The 15892-nt window shown below is 45.3% G+C and overlaps 1 protein-coding gene across 1 annotated transcript; it reads right to left on the reverse strand.

The window, feature by feature from the left end:
* Window positions 1–13856: 13856 nt before the first annotated feature.
* LOC117851616 (peptide methionine sulfoxide reductase A5) lies at window positions 13857–15825 on the reverse strand. The gene is made up of 4 exons (XM_034733462.2): window positions 15468–15825; window positions 15085–15197; window positions 14452–14596; window positions 13857–14351 (listed from the first exon to the last, which is right to left on the reverse strand). The coding sequence occupies exons 1-4, from the start codon at window positions 15759–15761 to the stop codon at window positions 14154–14156; spliced, it is 750 nt and encodes a 249-aa protein (XP_034589353.1). The 5' UTR covers window positions 15762–15825; the 3' UTR covers window positions 13857–14153.
* Window positions 15826–15892: the final 67 nt, after the last annotated feature.

Below are 15892 nucleotides of genomic sequence, written 5' to 3' on the forward strand. Positions count from 1 at the left end.
GCTAGAAGTGAATAGGACACATATTTCGAATCACTTATAAAAAAATAGTACCATTTTATTCATTCAATCATGTTGTTTTCATTTTGTGGTCACCATCTTTGTTGTTTTCACTTATAAAAATGTTGAATAATGTTGTTTTCACTTATAAAAATAGTTTGGGCGATGCTACCTAGGGCCTAGAGCTCTCGCCGTCCGCAAGGCCGGGCAGGGCCCTCAACGTTCTCTGGCTCCTTGAGCATCCACAACCATGAACTTCTCGGCCCATTATGACACGCCCGAGGCGGACGTGGTCCTGGCCCGTTTCAGCGACAACGCCGGCGCGCCACGCCGTGGTTGCTGCCCGCCGGGAGCGGCGCCGCGCCGCCGTCGCGCCTCGTGGGAAAGAAGCTGCGACGTGTGGTGCAGTGCTGCAGCGTCATTTGAAGGCTGCACTCCTCTCTTCATCCGTCGCTTCCCTATCCTCGCTGCCTTCGGCGGCGCGGCGCTCCGACGGTGGCGTTGGCCGCCGGACGCCACGCCCAGGGGGTGGACGGTATTTCATTTACCGTCCACCCCCTGGGTACTTGACAGCCGTCCAATCAACATCCTGCGGTTGAGATTAAGCACTAAAGACCCATTCAAAGCACTTGGATTGGATGCCCCTTCCGCAAGAGCCGAGCGCTCCCGCCGGCCGCCGCGCCGCTTCTCTTCCCCCGGCCAGCCTCGCCGCCCTCCCCTCCGGCGGGCTCCTCCCGAGTTCTGCGTGTGCACACAATTGGCAATACCACGTTGAGACACTTCTCGTTTCCCCGTCCATGGTCGATCCGACGCCATGAGTTGCCACTTGCCATGGGGCGAAAGAACTAGACATGAACCGTCCCTACTCTCTTTCGAAATGGACCGGCCATCTGTGATCCTGTCTCTGAGTTTGCGATCGACGTCGAGGGCAGGGAGCGATCCATCAGGCTTCGACGTGCGTGCTGCACTGCTGGCCGCCTCTGTTTGGCTTGTTTCTGACTTGCAATCTGCAATGATGCATGATTTATTTTTCCACATAAAAAGGTCCGAGTTCTGGTTCAAGATGATCTTGATTCTTGAAAACAACTTTGTTTCTAAAAGCTTTTTCTAAGCTTGGGACTTGGGACTAACTTTGTAATTTGTAAGTCCCAACTCCCAACCTTAGAAAAAGATTTAAGAAACAAAGTTGTTTTCAAATGACGGTGCAATGACAGTTGTACGAAATCAACCAATTGTATGGCATTGCTCATGAGTCCCACCATCCAACATCACACCTGACGTAGTTGCTCCAACTGAAATTGTATGGCATATGCATGCTAATTGACCCTATTGTTCATGAGTTATCTAATGATTTGCATTGCGCTGTTAACTAACTGAAATTTTGATATTTGGCTTGTTATATAACCTAGTGTGTTCTGCAGTACTTGTTAATTTCATCAAGACATGAGATGCAACTCCACCCCAAGGAACTTGCGTTACTATTTCATCTGGTCTCAAAACAAACTTACACCATGAGTTCAAGTTGAGATTTTAGATGGAACTGAAATTGTGTGCTGCTAATGCGCCCTTTTGGATTGCCACCTAGTCGGGGTTTGCTTGCAGGCCCAGTCCTCCAATGGTGTGGGAGTTAGGAGTTCGCAGATCATCTAGGTTTGGTTTGGAAGTTTGACGTCGGCTCTACAAAAGGCAGATTTTCTATAGATTTTAGTTCCATCAATATTTATGTTTGGGTCAGCAAGTGTATGTTTAGCTGTTGTAATTCTTTACTGAACTAGTAGGCAGATAAATGCATTTGAGGCTGCTTTTACAGCAAACATAGAGGCTCTTTTTCTGTAGACACATATATCATTTATGGGGGAAACAAGTGCCAATGCAAGAAAGCAAGAACACTGGTAAGCTCTGACGCTCCGTAAGCTCTTTTTGATCAATTTAATCGAGCACTCTTGTGCAACAATCGGTTTGAGTCCTGGATTTAGTATGGGCTAAATTCCCCTTGAGGCTTGAGCATATGCATTCTCTTTTGGGTATTATGCATTCAGCTTCGCAGCTACTAGCCTACTAGTAGTGTTGATGTCAGGAGCTCCTCCTCTGGCAAATTCCCAATCACACCTGTTTTACAATGTTCCGATTCGGTTGCTCGATTTCTAGGCCGCCTCCCCTTCCCCGCTTTCCCCTCCTATTAAAAAAATCAGCAACCTCTCATCAATTTCTTCTCCGAAGGAAAAACCAACAAGGCCCTGCGTCTCGTCAGATCAGGATTCCATCTAGTCCGGGAACACGGACACAGATTTTCGCTGAGGGAGGGAGAGATCTCAAGAGAGGAATTAGGTCAGACGGCGGATTGCTCGACGGGGACACACGCGCCGCCGCCGATGGTGCTCGACCTGCTGCCGGACCTGTCCGACGACGAGAAGCGACTGTTGCGGTTGCGGGGCTGCTTGCCCGAGCGCGACGAGGACATCCCGAGGTTTCCACCAGTACCACAGCATCAGGTGCCCCCGTACTGTACGGTACGTCACTAGTTTTAGCTAGTTTTACTGACTGAATGGAGGCCCAGGGTGATTGCTTTTCGCTAATTGAATTGGTCCACATATGCTACTGGCTCCCTCCGTTCCGTTCCAAATTGTAAGTTATTTTGGAACCGAAAGAGTAAATCCATGTTGTAGAGTTTTCGACATTGCCATCCAAGCAACATCATATAATTATTAATCTGTCTTTGCACATGATCATATGCCGAAACCTCATGTTTTGTAACTGGAAAACCGTCCTTCGATCTGTGCACAATTAGTTGAACATCAAGTAACTTATTGGTCGTACATTATTGTATGCGCTGCAACACAAGTCTAAAATATGTTGAAATGCCTTCTTTATGCTGTATTATCTAGAGTAGGTTCAGTTACTTTGTCTTTGAAAGTCTTGGCCTAAACAAAGCAGCAAAATTTTTTGAACTGAAGTGCTGCTGTCTCTTCAGCTTAGACTCGTTTATCCTAACTCTGATGTGTCTCATTCTCAACGACAGCTTATTGAGTTCTTGAAAACTGCGTGTGGAGTAAAAATGGTAGCAGTCTCAGACACTTGTGCCTTTTCTTTTGCCATGCATCAATTCCTCTTACTATTATTGCACATCGTCACAACATCCCCAATCATGCAGTTCCAAAAAAAAAATCAAGATACTATATTATGATGGAGAAGTGGATTATGGGGAAAAAAAGTTTGTGAGGTTACCTGCCAGCACTTGATGATTTGGCTTAGGACCTGTTTGCACTCAGCAATAGAGTAGAATGATTCTATTCATGTTTGTATGTACATACACCGAACAACCACCTTATCAATCACATTAATCCGATTGTATTGGATGCAGATCGTACGACAACACTATCATGCCCACTGTCCTCCACGCTCTACACCATTACAATGCCAGACACCCAGTACGTTCATTTCACTCGAGCAGTAACTTACAATCTCTGCAGGGTGGCGAGTTTGATGTGGCGAAGCCTCTGATGGAAGACGGCGTGCATTACAGGGATGAGGCCTGGTCACACGTCAACTTCTCTGGGCTCGCAGCCGCAGCAGCAAGAAGATCAAGCGTTTCTTCGCTGAGGTGCACTACAAGGCTCCCGAATGCTCAGACCCATCGTTTCTACCCCCGTGTATTGCCACTGTTGAAACATGCCCCATCATTGGTACGTATGCACATGCAACTCCCTTCCTTTCTTAATCACTGTTCAATACTTTTTCATTGATCAACTAATGTTAACATGCATATGAACCCAGAAGAGCCACTTGCGCAGTACAAGAGGAGCTGTGCATTCTGTCACAGTTACTTGGACATTTTACACCCCGTGGATGACAGCGAGTTCGTGTGCGGGAACGGGAACGAGGAGGACTGGAATGTGCAAGAATGGTTTGGGCTGCGATTCATTTGTCGCAAGGGTGAGGCCTTCCCCTTCGATGAAGAGTAAGGGGAGAAGAGGGAACCTATGGATGCTCCCTGACGACCTGACCATGCCAATGAGGTCAGGCATCAAATAAAGAGAGTTGTATGCAACCATTGTAAGGGTGCGATCTTCAGATAATGTTTCTGTGAGCTTGATGGATATTTGTGTATGTGGTTACTTCGTATTACGTTGTGTTAGCTAAACAGTGCAATGGTTGTTTCATGCCTGCTGTCGTTGAGATGCATGTGCGCATTTCATTTGCATGTGGTTTGCACAAATACACTCATGTATGTTCAGAGAACTGGATTCGAGCCTTATTTTCCATCTTCACCTCAGAGATTTTGGATAGTTTATTGTACTTTGTTACAGTTGTTGGACAATTGGGGTATTCCTTTTTTTCCTACTCAATTTGTTGCCACTTAATCACAAACGGATTAGCAGCACGTTACATGCTCAAATTTCAGTTTTCTGTTGGAAAACATGCATGTAATGTTCGGTTGGTTTACATCCAGTGTCCGGAGTCCGGTTGCAACATGCCAAGCATTTTCTTGGCACGAGAACAACTGAACAAGAAGCCATTGCATCCGTGTCTCTGACCAACTAGTCAACACTCAACAGACCTGCATAAATTCAGTAGCATCAGGATAGGATCCATGAGACATAGTCGGAGCCAGTTGCTAGCAGTATTTGCATGTCATCCTCCATATCTACCTCCACATTTCACATAAAAGCGGTGCCTGTTTCTTTCTTAATTTCGCTGCTGAATGCTGATGCAGCATCATGTACTCAACAAGCATCCTACTCCCTCCATTCCAAATTATAAGTCGTTCCAAGAATCTTGGAGAGTCAAAGCATCTCAAGTTTGACCAAAATTATAGAGAACATTATAAAGATTTATGACATCAAATAGGTATACTATGAAAATATAATTGATGAAGAATCTAATGATACTTAGTTGACACCATAAATGTTATTACATTATCATATAAATTTGGTCAAACTTGAGATACTTTGACTCTCCAAGATTCTTGGAATGACTTATAATTTGGGATGGAGGGAGTAGATAAGAACGAAGATCATATATTTTCCTACTCCATCATGGGAGATATGACCAAGTTGTGTTAATTCTGGAGGAATGGCTTCTACTCCATCATATATTTTAATGCTAAGTAGTGGGAGCAGTAATGAAGCATATATATTTAGAGTAAATATCAGAAACCTACATCTATTTTGACATGTGTATAAAAAACAACTTATGTGGCCCATTTCAAGAAAACTATAACTATTTTGATAGTCTCAAAAACCCACATGACAATACGGCTCCACATGCTGGCCTCATGGAACCATGCTGAATGCCATGAGGCTGTCATGAAGTCACAAAGCTGTAGCATTTTGGTACATGTCAAAATAGTTGTAAGTTTTCAAAATAGGATCCAGAAGTTCTAGTTATTACCAAGCATGGAACATTACTACGTAGCTGACTGAGGAGGCATCGTCAATGCTGCTGTATTGCTTTAGTGTAGTCAAACCTTATCCAGAAGCTATGACACATTTCCTCATTCCAAATCTACCCCGCATCACTTGCGCCCACTTACATTTTGGGATTTTTTAGAGGTATCGAGTAGAAGCTAGTCATGAAAAATTAACTAGCGTAACTGGAAATTATACTGGTTATTTTGCCATTTTCTCATTTAATTACCAAGCAGTAATCGAGCAGCTGATGATGGAAAGAAATCCATGAAGATGTACACAATAAGGATGACCACACAAAAGATATGTTAGATGGCTTACTTTTTGCTTTGTCCATATATATAGGTATCTTATATCATATAAATTTAACAACAAAAAAAGAAGCAAAACATGGATTCTTTCGATATTACTGCAGTAAAATGAAAATACTGTGATTACACTCTTTTCCTCTCTCTCTCAGATTCGCTAAAGCTATTATCTGAACTATCATGAATATGAATTGCAATGATGTGAGTAGTCTAAATGCTTGCACCCGGATAGAGTTGACAATATTCTGGGCTCATGTATTTTATAACAGGCTCCAAAAAGGTGGCACGCCAGATTGTGAAATTGATATAAAGTAGTTAAGAATGAACAAGATCAATCTACTTGACGAGTAATACTAACACAGAAATCATAAGGTCGACACTCAAGACTAGAGCATACCAGCATATGGATCCGTAGCAGCATCTGGATCATCGTATCGCTGGGGCTAACTCACAGGGACACACCAAGTACCTGTGTCATGGTTCTTACATTCAGCAAAGAAGAGCGTTGGATGCTCGCCTTCACGAGTCGTCAGAAAGTTCATGTGAGAGTGCAGATATATGTGAGGTGTCCATGGATTGTAGCCTCCAGGAACGTCCAAGCTGAACTCCGGGCCAGATACGAGCTCATTCACCCCACAGATAACATGAAGCCTATAGTGGGGTTCCTTCATCCAAGGAGAAGAAGAATGTTAAAGCATAACAGAGGAGTGGATCTAGCAAACATTTCTTTAAGGTTCAGATACAAGGAAGCCACTGCAAGAAGAATTAACAGCGCCGTGTTATTAATGGGTCATGTGCTTCAACTTTCCCAGAAGAAGGATTTCACAATTGAACTATCCCATAGCGAGCTCTCAGTCTGAGCCTCACCCTTGAATATTATTCCAGGTTAACTGTAGTTGCTTGACTCATTATTATGATGAAAGCGAAAGCTTGCAAACTAATGAAGAACCAAAGCAAGGAAGGATCAATGTCAAAGTGTTCAAATATATATTCAGTATCTACTTTCATATTCAAATATATATTATTATCTGCCATATGCTTGTTTTCTCCACATATACTAGATTTCATTAAAAGCAAACGAATTATTGGTATAAGAAATTTATTTGCAGCGAACTGAGGGGCAAATATATAAGTGAGGAATAGAAGAAACCAACCGCGGTCTCGTTGAACTTGCTCAATGCAGCTGCCATCATTCTTCTTGCTCGCTCCTGCTGGCCCCGGAACATGCGACAGCATTCAGATACGTGGGTGTAGAGAACAATGTTCACCTTTGTAGGCTCTGGTTCCGGTTGCTTGTGTGACATGCCAGTAGTGAAGGGACACTTGGATGATATAAGCATGCAGAGGAACTCAAGATCCTTAGAGGATAGCAGGCGACCGTCCTGCAGATGCAGCACCTTCGAGGCAACCTTAAGATTAGCCACAGTATCCGATGATCCAAGAAACTCTTTCTGTGCAAGCAGGTTGGGGCGGTGCGCTGCGGTGGCCGCCGCCGCATATGCTTCTGGGACAGTAACTGACGGGGCTCCCTTCTTATGAACCAATCCAATTTGCAAGCCTTCACACCAGTACAGCTTCCTAGAGTCTCGTTATGGCATGAAAAGTTTGGGATCGGCATCTCTCAAGTTAGCCCCTGTCACCATCAGGCGCTGCAGGGCTTGCTCAGGTGTGAGGTTTTGGTAGCGGGTGCACAGGAAGGATACGAGGCCATAGAGTGACCTGGCCGCCGCGCGCCACAGGCACTGGGTGCTGATCATGTCTAGCTTAACCTGTTTGCTGGCCAGGAAGTTCTGATCGTACCAGACGGTGTTGACGATGATGTTGGAGACAGGGTCCAGCGGGCCGTAGCAGGAGTCGCCATGGAGCACGCTGCGGTGGAGCCGATCGGTGAGCTCGCGCTGGGGCAGGCTGCCCAGCGCCTTCAGGTAGGATCGGTGGATCGCGGCGAGGAGCATGCGCTTCATGGCCGCCCGGGCAGGAGGGAGCTCTCGGCCGATCGGTTTGCGCTGCGCCTGCGCGAGCCTGCATCTGGCGAGTTCCCAGGGCCCCTCGAGCTCGAAATCGGGTGCCGTCGCCGTCGCGATCAGGCGGCGCGCCTCGCGAGTTCCGGCGGCGCTGGGGGTGAGGCCGGCGGCGTGACAGTTCGGCGGCGAGCTCCTTGAGGCCAGGCGAGAGGCTCTTCCACCCTAGCACGAGCCGCTGCGGGTTGGGGTGCTGGGCGGCGGCCGCCGCGCATCCGAGGGCGGCCTCCACCGCGGCGACGGTGGTGCCGGAGCAGAAGCCGAATTTATGGATCCCGCGGCGGTGAATGATGAGAAGGGCGGCGACGAGGGGGTCCAGCTCGGCGGCGTCGAGGTACCTGACGGCCTCCGCGTCGGGGAGGTAGGGGAAGAGGCAGGTGAGGAAGGCGACCAGGCCGTCGAGCGACCGCCTGGCGACGCTGTCCGACGACGATCCTTTGCCGGGCGGCGCGGCGGCGGCGACGTCGGAGATGAAGCCGTTAACGCGGATGTTGGCGACGGGGTCCAGGAGGCCCAGGCAGCAGAAGTAGCCGCCGTCCACGGTGGCCTCGTCGTCGAGGTTCGCATGGCTCTGTAAGGCGTCTTCAAAGGAGACACGGGTTAAGACGTATAGGTTTCCGTGTCTCCAAATTTTCGTGATAAGTTATTGGAGACGTGAAAAATCCACGTTTCCAATGTGACTCTTATAGGATATACGTTTTGGCAAATCCGCGTCTCCTATGAGGGTCTCCAATGACTCTATCATAGGAGACGCGGATTTGGTAACCCTCAACAACTGAAATACCGTACTATAGCCATTTAATTCTTAGTTTCACAATTTTTAAATAGTATGGATAATTTTGACATGAGTAGACGACTTACAGTAGTTTGTACTATCTCCTGATCTTTTCTCTTGATGTACATATAGGTTGAAACTTTGTACTCCTTTCATCCCAATTTATAAGTCATTCTGGGATTTTTAGCAGAAACTAAGGTAAGGAGGAGAATGTCACTTCTGCCCCTCTGCCTCTTAAGTTAATGCAGGCAACTTATGGGTGACAGCTAGCACATCAACGAAGCAATTACATACGCACACCAACAATTTCAAATCTCTCTGTCTCAGCTCGCTCGGAGACACAACCTACGGTTTCAAATTTCTCTCTCTGGCGGATGCAGAGCATCTCGCCACCGGTGCCAGGAAGCCATCAGGCCAGCGCGTGATCCACTTCTTTAAGTCAGGCTACTCGCCCATGAGCCTAGATCCCCAGCGCTGGCCACCCAACCACACTGGATAGCAGAACTACAGCTACATGAACTTGATCACCAGGTGAGCTCCTCGAGCGAGATGACCCTCGGCCAGCTGACCTTCCTCCAGTTCTCTGCATCGAAGCCAACTCATCAAATGTTGCATCATCTGCATCAATAGGTGTGAAATTAAGTGGTTCAATCTGCAATTCATCTCAGATGGCCGCAAGTGTTTTGCTAGACCTTAATTGTACACCTCCAGAGGACTCAAACAGTGGAATCATACCTAGAGAAGGCGATTCTGCAACCCACGAGGATGCCAACACTCTAGCTCAAGATGGTGGTGACTATGTTGCTGCAAGTATAAGTTCTGCATCTGCCTCTTCCTCGCTCCTCTGTTGGCAGGCTTGATGTGTTAAAAATATGCTGGAATGTGGCTGATGAGTTAGAAATTTTGATCTAGCCAACAAATACAAATCCAATATGCTCGTGGCTAAATAACATCATCATGTTGTCCATTTTCTTGTGCTCTTATAAAAATAGCAAGTTGGCTTATCCATGAGTGAGTTCTGAATAGCATGTTGACATGTTGTTGATTACTGTAAATCTTTTAGTTGTTCAATGTCATAATTTTTTTTAAAAAAACAATTAATTTGAATCAACTAAATTTTTAGACAGCAGAATCATACCTGGAGAAGGCAATTCTGCAGCCCACCAAGATGCCAACACTCTAGCTGAAGATGAAGGTGGTGACTCTATTGCTACAGGTATAAGTTCAGCATCTGCCTCTTCCTCGCTCCTCTGTTAGGTGGCTTGATGAGTTAAAAATATAGCTGGAATGTGACCGATGAGTTAGAAATTTGATCTAACCAACAAATGCAAATCCAATATGCTCATGGCTAAATAACATCATCATGTTGTCCATTTTCTTGTGCTCTTATAAAAATAGCATGTTGGCTTATCCATAAGTCAGTTCTGAATAGCATGTTGGCATGTTGTTGATTCAATCTTTTAGTTGTTCAATGCCATGAATTAAAAAAACATTAATCTGAATCAACCTAATTTTCTTCTCTTATTATTACACTTGCAGATGTGGTACCACAAATGAGGTTAAGGAGATGGTTAACTGATGCTCAAAGATACGTTGTGTACACATCTTTGCATGCCAAGAGCAGAAATGGGAAACTACCAAAGAATGCATCAAAGGAGGTTGCTACTTTCTTTCATGCTCATATTCAAGTTATCCAAAGGATCTGGAAATGTGCGTGTGAGCAGATTGCACTAGGACAAGAGGTTGATGTTTCTAACAGAAGAATTGGTCAAGTGGGTCGCAACAAAGTTCAACTTGATCTCTCTCAAATGGCCACAATTCCATTGAATAGAAGATCCACCTTAAAGTCACTAGCTAAATCCTTAGACGTCAATGTTTCGACATTGCACAGGAAGTTCAAGATGGGTGAGATAAGATGCCACTCCAGTACATTGAAGCCACACTTGAGAGAGAGCAACAAAAGAGATAGACTGCAATTCTGCATTTCAATGTTGGATCAGGAAACTCTAGGGGAAGCAGAACTCAAATTCATTGATATGCAGAATATAGTGCATATTGATGAGAAATGGTATTTTATGACAAAAAGGGAAAGAAATACTACCTGATGCCTGAAGAAGATGACTATGAACGCACTATTCAGAATAAGAACAACATTGGTAAAGTCATGTTCCTTACTGCTGTAGGTAGGCCAAAATATTGAGCAAGGAAATTTGACATTTTCTGAAAAACTCGGAGTGTGGCCATTTGTGAAAGAGATACCTGCGGCAAGGAGGAGCTGGAATAGAGAAAGAGGGATCTTAGAAACTAAATCTATCATAGTCAACAGGGAGGTCATGAGACAATATTTGATTGAAAAGGTTATCCTAGCCATCCAAGACAAGTGGCCACAAGAAGATAGAGACAAGATTATTTTCATTCAACAAGATAATGCTAGAACCCATGTTCATCCATATGACCTAGCCTTTCTTGAAGTTGTGGTGGCTACTGGGCTAGACATTAGACTAATGCAACAACCAGCAAATTCCCCAGACATGAATGTTTTGGACCTTGGTTTCTTCAACTCTATACAGTCCTTAACCGACTGTGGCAGTCCAAAAACTATTGAAGATCTAATTCATATTGTGGAGGAAGAGTTTGAAGATTATGATGAGGCAATCCTAAATCGATATTCCTAAGTCTCCAGTCGTGCATGAAAGAGATCATGAAAATTGGAGGAGGGAATGGGTACAAACTCCCACATATGAATAAGCAACGTCTAGAAAGAGAAGGGAGACTACCTCATTGGTTGTCATGCGAGAATGGTCTCTATGCTATCGTGCTAGCCCATCTAGCACAATTCGGTTGAGTATCTTAGTGTGTTGCTATAGGTGATTTTGTAAAGATTATGCTAGCACATTTTCAAAGATTATTTTTTATTTAAAGAGAGGAGCAAAATCATTCAGAACCTATATACTGATAGTATGAGTGACAATACTTATCTGCAATGCTACTCCAAGGTGGTCTCATTCTCACTGATCTCATATTAGCTTGCACATGCAAGAAAGCAACATTCCACCACCACCACCATAAGTTGCAAGAAAGCAACTTGATCTCTCTAAAATGGTGCACTCAATTCAACCTACTCTTTAGCCTAGTCAAAACACAAGCAAGTCCAAAAGAACACCACCACCACTGTCTTAGCGTCTTGTGCGCCGCAGCGTAAGCCTAAGGAAAGTGACAAGAAGCTTACGATATCTTGGGCATTGTAGAATGGACGCCACACTGCCTGTACATGGAAGCTTACGGTGCAGATGACCACCTCGGTGCGCTCGTCCGATCCATAGTCTGCTGCAAGAGCACGCAACACGCACGAATAGAGGATCAGCATCAAAAGGAAGGGGAGATGATAGATTCGAGGCATGGAATGAAGCACGCACTGGTAGAGTGGTGGAGGGCGAGGAGGAAAACGAGCAGGAGCAGACGATGAGCACCGGCACAGCTGCCGCCAACGCGCTGCGCGACGCTTGCTGGGACTTGTTGAACGCCACGACGCTGTTGATGACGAGGTGGAAGCTGATGGCGCCAGGCACCACCTCAGCGAACCACGCGTCGACTGGACCGACGCCGTGGAGAGCCTCCCCCCAACAAGGGGCAACTCCTTGAGCAGCAACTTGATGACGCCGAGCAAGTTTGACGCAGCGCATATTAACCAACCAAATCAGGAAAAAGATGTAATTTTTATCGAACAATACAAGATTCCTAATGAAGATTTTGGGGAGGAGGAGGTACATACACTAAATCTAGACGGGTGCCACCACCGCCGCCTTCTGCCCTTCTTCTTACGCCGCCCTAGATCCAACTCGCGAGTGCACGAGGTGGGGCTGGACAGCGCGTGGGAGATGAAGCGGAGTTGGCACCATGCGCATGGCCGCGCCAGCGCCTTCGAGTGGGGACCTCACCGAGGGTGTCGAGATCGTCCTAGCAGTAGGGCATCGCGGCGGGCAGTCTTTGGGGAAGGTTCGATCTGGATCTGGGGTGGAGGGAGCTAAGCAGTCGACTCGGCGAAGGAGTGAGGAGCGAACTGAGCGAGCGGAGGCGAGGGTAATTTCGGAATAGATAGATGCCAAATGACTACGGGATGGTACGACGACTTACATTTTTTCTGAAAAAAGTAAACAAGCCGGAACGACTTATAAATTGGGATGGAGGGAGTATTTGATATAAAATTAATTTGAGTTTTTTGACCAGTGATTACTGAGTTTTTCGTGTTATCACGTAGAACCTACTGTAGCAGCATGTGTTCCAAAGCATCTGTCAAGTTCTTCCACCTAGCTACACCAATCTTGCATGTTATTCTATGCTACAGGTTATTTCAACTGAACTCATGTTGTTCTATTTGCAGAGTGTAAAATTTTTAGAAAATGGCTGGCTCTGAGGATATACACACTCTTGTCTGTGAGAATGGAACTACAATGATCAAGGTCAGGAACTCAATATGTACTTCCCCTCTTCTTATGAAATCAAACATCAATATGTACTTCTCCAAACATTGGTGGATTCAGTTTGCTTAACACCGTAGAGCTGCAGTGTTTGACCTTTTCATGTTTGCTTGGTGAAGTAATGAATATTTTTGGTATCATGTTTATGGTTTCATATGTATATCTACAATTGAATGAATATCTCATCCTTGGTCTTCCATTTTTCTGATTGATATAATTATGCTTGGTTGTTTTCTGTTTGATTTGTTAAGTAATGAATGTTCTTCTCATGTTTTAGACTGTACAAGACAAGTTGAGCAAGTTTAGAATGATTCTGTGCATTAGTTATTAGTTAGTTGACACATGGGAGAACTGGATGTAAATTATGGAACTAGCACTATCTTTTGATGTAAATGAGAAACTACTGCAATATCTATTTTTTTCTTTATTTTTTGATGTAAATAAGAAACTACTGCAATATCTATTTTTTTCTTTTTTAATTTGTCATTGGAGATGTGGGTTGGCAAAACGCGTCTCCAACAAAGAAGCTAGGCAGGCAGCTCGGCAGCTACGCATGGAGCGAGGGAGGGTTTAGGATTGGAAAATACATTAATACGCAATGATCTGTATTGGCCGTCACCGCGGAGACAAAACAAGATTTATATTATCACCACGCTACTTTTGTCCACGTAAAAAAAAACGCTACTTTTGTTTCCTTTCTAGCCGATTCAGGCCGATTTTCACGGTGACCTGCCATTTCGATCCTCAGCTGCTCGGATTCCGATTTTCACGTAAAAAATGGGGAAGGTAAATTGGACTCCAAGCATAAATTAAAGAATTGCTAACTTTTATCCCACATAGTACTAGTCCAAGATCAGCACAAGCTCTGCTGAACAAGAACGAAAATCTATATTTTCACAAATGAACAGCCAAATTTACAATAACGACTCGTCTGTTCAGTAAGCTTGGGCCATAAATTCGGGTTACAAATGGGGTAACACACACAACTTCTGCAGTCACGAACTCAATGAACATGCTATGAGCAACTATATAATATGTGAGCAAACTGAAGAATGGATGACTGAGGTCATCATGGTGCACTGAAATTCTTCTCTGCGAAATCATGCACCTGTCTTGCGTTGTGTCTACATTGCAACAGTCGATTTGAGTCCTGGGTCTAGTATGAGCTAAATTTCCCTTAAGATGGGCCATCCTTTCTTTGAAATCTCATTAATCTTGGAGCTAATTCTCTTTTGGGTATTTGCAGGGCAGAGCTCAGCAGCATATGCATTAAGCTTAGCAGCTAGTGTTGATGTCAGGAGCTCCTCCTCTGGCAAATTCCCAATCAATTGAAGGAGGAATGGCTTGCGCTTCAGTTCAAATTTCTAGCATAGAAATTCAGCTCATATAAATACAAACAGAAAATTGAAGAATCATAATGCATTGTATCTGGATGCTCAAAGGGAAGTAAAGTGGAATTGCTACCTGATGTTCTGGTTCAGCAGGATGAAACACCCCCAATGGTTGGATCTGTGTGGTAATAACGCTGCTGCGATCCTTAGCTTGTTCTTTCTCTTTGCTAAGAGCAGCCAATCTGGCCTCAATGGTTCCATTAGTAAAGATGACAGATCTGCAACCATATCAGTGACTCCACAATTAGTTATAATGTCTCTTGGACCTATCCAATCACAAAACAACCATAAAGTTCATTCATGATTCATGAAAATCATTTGCTTAAGATACTAGTGCCATGATACACCACAACACAAATAGATACTTGTCAACCCAATCAGTTATCAATTCCGATACCATGATTTAAAGGAAAAAAATGGTGGATTTAATCTGATAGAAGCATCATACAAGCACTGCAACTAAAATTCACCTAACATGAACAGGGCACAGGACGTTTATTATCAGTTTCACAATAACATAATTAAAGGAAAGATAATGGCTTTAGTCTGACAATAGCATCACCGGGGCAACACAATAAAAATTTACCTAACATGGAATGGCCACAGGACACCACGCAAAGATGATCACAAACTTACTAGACGAAACGTTCATGACAAGTTATGCAAAAAAGTGCCAATTTTGCTAGAAAGATGATAGCTCAATTACCTGTACTGGTTGCCAACATCTGGCCCTTGCCCAAACACCTCCCGTGGATCATGACTTGCCCAGAACACATCCAAAAGCTGCCTGTAGTGAATCAGCCGGGGATCATACTCAACCTACATGATTCAAGAGCGGAAACCTGTCATTGCCAATCATCAGTTGCTCAGAAAACAATTCAGTGCCTAGTAGTTCCAAACTTAAAACGCAAACAACTAAATCAATTAAATGACCGAAGCAGGATCAAGCATGTCAGCACGCAAGATAAAACAAGCCTCAATTTCTTCAAGTACACGGCTGCACTGCACATGAACTGAGTGAACCATTTCAATGCATATGAGAAGTGATAGAGAGATCTATAGGCTACTAGAATGGGTGGGGGTTTGCACCTTGACGCACTCGGCGTGGTCGGCGAGGTTGCGGTACTCGGGATTGGCCTTGGAGCCGCCGGCGTAACCAACGGAGGTGCGGATCACGCCGGGAAGGCAGCCAAACGCCGCCTCCGACCTCCAGAAGCTCCCCAGCGCGAACACCGCCGTGGCCGGCGCTCCCCCGCGCGGCAGCGGCGCTCCCCGGACGGCGCCGCCGCGGGCCGGGAGGCGCGCGCCGGAGACCCCCGCGACTAGGAGGATGAGCGCCCCTATTACGGCCGCGACGCCAGCGGCGGCGGAGGGGGCGGCCATGGCGTCGGCCGGAGATCGGGATCGGGGAGGAGCGTGACCAACCGGCGAGTGGGCTTGGGGGTGGTTGCTCGTCGGTGTGGAACTGACTATTCGAAGGGGATTGGACGGTTGGTGATGGTGGGCTGGTGGGC

Source organism: Setaria viridis, chromosome 4 (assembly GCF_005286985.2).
Source record: "Setaria viridis chromosome 4, Setaria_viridis_v4.0, whole genome shotgun sequence".
Lineage (NCBI taxonomy): Eukaryota > Viridiplantae > Streptophyta > Magnoliopsida > Poales > Poaceae > Setaria > Setaria viridis.

What these genes read in the sequence shown, in the direction of transcription:
- LOC117851616 (XM_034733462.2), bottom strand. Translation starts at nt 15,761, where the DNA reads ATGGCCGCCCCCTCCGCCGCCGCTGGCGTCGCGGCCGTAATAGGGGCG. An exon ending in GATGTTGGCAACCAGTACAG is followed by an intron (nt 14,597 to 15,084) that starts GTAATTGAGCTA and finishes ATATGGTTGCAG; the next exon opens with ATCTGTCATCTTTACTAATG. An exon ending in CTGCTGAACCAGAACATCAG is followed by an intron (nt 14,352 to 14,451) that starts GTAGCAATTCCA and finishes TTTCTATGCTAG; the next exon opens with AAATTTGAACTGAAGCGCAA.